The sequence below is a fragment of the Seriola lalandi genome, unplaced genomic scaffold (assembly GCF_002814215.2).
Source record: "Seriola lalandi dorsalis isolate HSWRI2012SDOR001 ecotype SW California unplaced genomic scaffold, Sedor1 jcf7180002054905, whole genome shotgun sequence".
Taxonomy (NCBI): Eukaryota; Metazoa; Chordata; class Actinopteri; order Carangiformes; family Carangidae; genus Seriola; species Seriola lalandi.
Window position 1 is genome coordinate 211,501 of NW_019525457.1, and position 5,727 is coordinate 217,227.

A 5,727-nucleotide genomic window follows, 5' to 3' on the forward strand; every position below is an offset into this window, starting at 1 on the left:
TGATCCCACCCTGATCCCACCCACTCTGTGTGTCCACAGGTCTGGAGAAAACAGAACCACGATGCACAAATGTTACACCTTCCTGATCTTCATGGTTCTGCTGCTGCCGTCTCTCGGACTGAGCAGGTGATAAAAACAGCTGGACTGTAAGAATCCTGAGTGACCTTTGACCTCTGTTGTCCTCGCTAACGTGTCTCTGTCTCCTCCAGTCTGGACGTTTTCTTCCGCTGGCTCTTTGACAGGAAGTTCCTGGCTGATGCTAAAGTCAGATTTGAGTGAGTGATTTTTAGTTTATCACAGTGTAGTAGTGTGTGTGTATCATTTAACCACATTTACATTTGTGTGCATATGATTTATGACTTTAAACATTAAAAGCACATTTCCATTTTAAGTTTTGAATTAAATCTTTAAAAGTTTAATTTTGATTTTCATGTTAAAATGAAAAATTATTTTAAAATTCTAATGAAATCTTAATTTTCAGTTTACTCTAAACAATCACATTCATATGATTTTATTTTTTTTTTTATTGTTTGTTTATTTTTTTAGTTGTAACTATGTATTTTAAACAAAAATCTAAATGAACATTTGATTTTTTTCTTATTTAATTAGATTTAAAATGTAAGAAATCCAAATAAACATTTAAGCATTTTAAATATATAATTACGTTTTTAAATGAATAATTAATATTAGCCGTCCTGAACTTCTGTCATATGAGGTGATAACTGTATGTGAAGCTTTTGTTCAGGTGCTCTTATTCTGAAACAGCTCGGTGTCCCTGCAGGTATGATCCATTAATAAATGATCAGTTATTGATCAGTCATTTGAAGGACGTTCTTGTCCGCTGTGTCCCCTTCAGGTGCGTCTTCCTGCCAGATAACGGAGCGTTCTTCGTGAACTACGTCATCGCCTCTGCGTTCATCGGGAACGCCATGGACCTGCTGCGGATCCCCGGTCTGCTCATGTACATGATCCGGCTGTGCCTGGCTCGCTCCGCCGCCGACCGCCGCAACGTCAAGAGGGTGAGGACGGACACGGACGCAGATCACTTTAACACAACCAGATCACGTCCAAGTCCTCCATTGTTTCTGTGTCTGTTGTCTTTATGTGGACATCTGAATCTGACAGTAAAGTTGTGTCTTCTCCTGGTGTTACTCAACATGGCCGCCTCGTGGTGGCGCTGCTGTGACTGTATTAAAGCGTGGTGTGTCGTCCCTTCAGCACCAGGCCTATGAGTTCCAGTTCGGAGCAGCCTACGCCTGGATGATGAACGTCTTCACGGTTGTGATGGCCTACAGCATCACCTGCCCCATCATCGTCCCCTTCGGTCAGTCTCAGCCGCCCTGCAGCGACACAGCTGTCACGCAGTATTACAGTACAGACATGTATATACTGTATACTGTTACTATAGTATACCATATTATATGTATGTACATTTGAGTACACATGACAAAGATCTCAGAGTGAAGAAAGTCAAGACGAGTCTCAGTCAGCTGATATGATCCAAACTTGAGTCCAGACCTCCACCATGACCCAACAAACATCTGGATCATGATCCGGATCTGCACCAACACCATCAATATGTCTGACTTTTAGATCCAGATCCAAACGTGATTTACTCAGAAATAAACAAAGTTGTAGAAAAATGTTTGATCTCTCAAAGTGAGGAAAGTGATAAAGAATTTGCTGCTTTAACTGGATCAGCACCAAAATCTAATGGTTTATTTCCTGGTCCATGATCCTTCACCTGGTTTGGTGCAAATCAGTTCAGACACACACACACACACACACACACACACACACACACAGATCAGTCCACACAAGTCCAGTCAGTGACAACCCGGATCAGATATATTGAGTCATCTGTGGGACGTCCTGACTAAGCAGCTCACTTGTGCCCCTGCAGGTCTGATGTACATGCTGCTGAAACACCTGGTGGACCGGTACAACATGTACTACGCCTACCTGCCCTCCAAGCTGGACAAGAAGATCCACTCCGGAGCCGTCACCCAGGTGGTGGCTGCGCCCATCCTCTGCCTCTTCTGGCTCCTCTTCTTCTCCACCGTACGCACAGGTAAGCCCCGCCCCCTGTTGGACGTACCACTAAACCACCTTTTCTACTTGATCAATGTCCTTTTCAGTCTCAAGTCAGTCGAGTCCAAATCAATTAGTTGAGGCAGGTGTATCGGTGCGTGAGGGCTCGTTGTCGGATGCTAACTGATGCTAATGTGCCGTCAGGTTTCAAGACGCCGACCTCCATGTTCACTCTGGTGGTGCTGATCGTCACCATCGTGGTCTGCCTGTCCCACGTCTGTTTCGGACACTTCAAGTATCTCAGTGCTCACAACTACAAGGTACAGCAGCCGGTCCGTCACAGGTTCAGTCACATGAACGCTTCTGTTCACTGTCTCACTCTGTCTGTGTCTCAGATCGACACCAAGGAGACCGACGTGGACACGGTTGAGAACGGACGTCCGGCTCGTCCCTCGTCCTCCCCGACCACCAAGTCTCAGGTGAGTGGATTTAACTCGTTCCTGGTTTGTTTGCTCGCTCACACATTAGACTAGTTGTTGAGTTTATGAGGTTGTTAACGAGGAAGTTTTAATTCTTGAGTTTAAACAATCTCAACTGAAGGTCCTCTTATTTTATATGTTATGGAGCTTTTGACAGTGTCATTGGTCTTCATCATCAGTGTAGGTCTAGTCTGTTCGTAGTGTCCTGAGGTGTAACATCACTGAACCGCCATAAAAATCTCAGCACACCTGAGTTCACATGTAGCCGACCTTTGTCTTTGTTATAAGATACAAATGATTTACGTCAGGAAGCGAAGAGAGAGTCTCGACGCTGATGCCGCCTTTTGGTATCTGTGGTGTTTTCCGTCACAGTCAGTGAGGTTCGATTCCCAGGACGAGTTAGGATGCTGTGAACTCGGTGTTTTGTCTCCTCCTGCTGGTTAACCTGGGTGCTGTGGTTTTGTGTGGTGCAGCAGCAGCAGCAGCAGCAGCAGCAGCAGCAGCAGATGTACATCGCTCAGGTGCTCCAGGACCCAAACTCGGACGAGCCGGGCGGGGGCAGCGGCGAGGAGGACCGCGGGTCGTCTCAGGACGAGGAGATGCTGAACGGAGGGAACAGCATCAACGAGGCGGATTTCCAGTCAGGGGAGGACAGTCTGATCGCCAACGAGGTCCACCAGTAGCTGGAGGTGGAGCCAGAGGGAGGGGGCGGAGCTAGTTGAGGGTCCATACCCACACAACATTTGGAAAATAAAGCTGACTAAAGAATCACTACACACATACCGACATACAAATAGACTGATACGGTTAGCTCCACCTCCTCCTGGCTCGAAGACTTGACCCTGACCTTTGACGCCGGCGCTGGGTCGCCAACATCCAGTCCTGCACGTCTGTGGAAACTTGATGGACATCAAACTGTTTCACAGGAAGTCACTGTACATAATCACAAAGCCAAAAGTTTTTTTTTTGTGTTTGTTTTTTCTCTGGGGGAGGGGGACAGGGTTTAAAAATTCGTGCCTGGGCTGAATTTTGTTCGTTCGCATTCGTGTCTTGACTCCTGATCCCACCGCAGGTCGCCGGGACTCGACCGAGGGGTCAAAGCTGATGCTGACGCTGTGTTTTTCCTCAGCCTGGTAGATGCCTCCAAACAAACCCCCGCCGTTGCCGCCGTCCTCCGCTAACGGAGTGCTAAATAACTCGCCAAGCTCTTGTAGTGGTAGAAGCCTCGCTTACGCAGACGCATCGCAGTCTCCTTTCCCTGTTCGACGTTCTCCTCTTTCTTTTCGTGGAACCCGTGGGTCTTGGATTTTGCTGGTACGTTCAACACATCACCTGGAAGTTTTGGGTTTTTTTTGATCTGCCAAGCTTTCACTGCATGTTGTTCAAAGTGCTGTCTGGATTAACAACGTCGCCACTTTCGGACAATGTCATCCATCACCGGACTGAAGTGGCCGACGAACTCACCTGATCTCCACCTCAGTGTCGGCAGCGCATCCTTCTACCTGCTGGATTCATGTTTTGGGCTTTCCGCTTCAGTTGGACCACTCCTCTGCCGATGAACAACCCGGACTCGACACGAGGATGCTTTCCTTTCTCGGTTTTGATTTCACCTGAACTACCTTAAATCATGAACACCTGACTGAGGGAACGGGGGAGTTTGTGTCTGTGTAGGTTTATCAATCAAAACACTTTTCATTCATGGGGAGAACTTTGTGAAGACGCTCTGATTCGTCCGGCAGCAGCAGCAGTCGAGTAGTTTGAGCTCAGGTAGACGCAGAAGAGCAGCGCTTTTCGTCAAGACGGTCTACCCTCAACGCCTGAAGCTGTCAGGACTCTCAAGGGAAAATGTTTTCTGTGTGTGTGTGTGTGTGTGTGTGTGTGTGTGTGGGGTAACTTATTTTACACCAACCTGCATCATGAAGGGTTCAACATCACCAGGTAACCAAAAACACCATAACATCTGGCTAACATCTGGCTCCTCAGACTGGTCGTCTGTTCAATCAGTTTGACTCAATGTTTTCCTTCAGTTTGGTACGAAATGTTTGAGTTTGGAAAGAACATGAATCATGTCACTGCTGCAGTTCAAACCTGAACGCTCACTAAGATCTGTTTCTCCATCACAGAGAGAGGTGCAGTTTGTCTTAGCCTAGCTTAGCACAAAGACTGGGAGAGACTGTTAGCTCCATCAAAAGAGAAAAGAAATCACTCTCCCACCATGTTGTCTCTTCTTGTTAGCATCTGTGTCTCTAAAGCTATCAGTTAGCACAGTTTGATATTAAGATCCAAATATTAGCTTCTTAGCCCAGTTAGCTTAGAGTTAGCTTCTTCACCACTAGCTCTAGCCAATGGATGGATTGGTGACTAGCTTGCAAGCTAACACGACTGCTCACAAGAGCAAAGAAAATGTGCTCAAATCTTTTTTTGACCCACAAATTTGTGCCGTTAAGCAACAGCCACTGATACAGCTGACCTTTGACCTTTGAGTCCAGAATGATAGAAGCTATCGTAGCTTATTAGCTGTATGTCAGATACAGCTCTGTTGGCGTGTGACCTGCTTCTCGAGACTTTGTTAGCTCAGAGTTTTTACCCTCTTCAGTAAATCTTTATTAAATGAAACTCAGAGAACAAAATGTCTCTGAGTAGTGCTCGGGATTTGTTGGAAGATTTTTCTCTTTTGAAGGTGCTAGGCTAACAGTTTACGGTCTTTGTGCTAAGCTAGGCTAAACATGTCCTGGACTGCTCTCTGCTGGACACACAGAGCAGAACAATGATTTCTCTTCATCCTGTGATGTGTCTGAACTGAAATTGTCATGTTAAAGGTTTCAGCTGCGGCTCTGATGCAGCATATTTTCAAACCTCACTTTCTCATGATCCGTTGTGGTGTGTAATGATGCGTGTCCGCCTGCTTTGTCATGTTTAGCCTGTTAATTCTTCGCCACGTTCACTTCATTCTGCTGATCTCCGTTCTCTGAGTGTGAGGATGTTTCAAAGCTCATACTTGCTTTTAACTACACAGTCATGTATACGTGGTGGTTACCCAGGTCAACCTTTGTTCTTCAGAGCGTTGTGAGCTCAGAAATTAACCTGTTAATTAGTCACTGTTGCTATGACAGTCAGTCTTTCTAGTTTACAGCGGTAATGACGGCAGATAACCGTCGACTTTCTGAAACACTGATCTTTGATTTCAGACAGAAGCAGCTTCTTGTTTCTATTTGGC

General features: G+C 46.1%; 1 protein-coding gene across 4 annotated transcripts in view; it reads left to right on the top strand.

The window, feature by feature from the left end:
* The window catches only part of LOC111672894 (mechanosensitive cation channel TMEM63B-like), a 24,625-nt gene extending 19,227 nt beyond the window's left edge, over nucleotides 1-5,398 (top strand). For 2 of the 4 annotated variants that reach the window (XM_023430473.2, XM_087169660.1), the window contains 8 exons: nucleotides 40-126; nucleotides 210-275; nucleotides 857-1,019; nucleotides 1,219-1,324; nucleotides 1,904-2,071; nucleotides 2,236-2,351; nucleotides 2,427-2,510; nucleotides 2,984-5,398. In XM_023430473.2, coding sequence (XP_023286241.1) covers nucleotides 40-126; nucleotides 210-275; nucleotides 857-1,019; nucleotides 1,219-1,324; nucleotides 1,904-2,071; nucleotides 2,236-2,351; nucleotides 2,427-2,510; nucleotides 2,984-3,193 — 1,000 coding nt within the window. In that variant the 3' untranslated portion in view covers nucleotides 3,194-5,398. The remainder of the gene's footprint in view (nucleotides 1-39; nucleotides 127-209; nucleotides 276-856; nucleotides 1,020-1,218; nucleotides 1,325-1,903; nucleotides 2,072-2,235; nucleotides 2,352-2,426; nucleotides 2,511-2,983) is intronic. The other 2 variants (XM_087169661.1, XM_087169662.1) reach the window with 2 other exon arrangements.
* The last annotated feature ends 329 nt before the right edge of the window (nucleotides 5,399-5,727 follow it).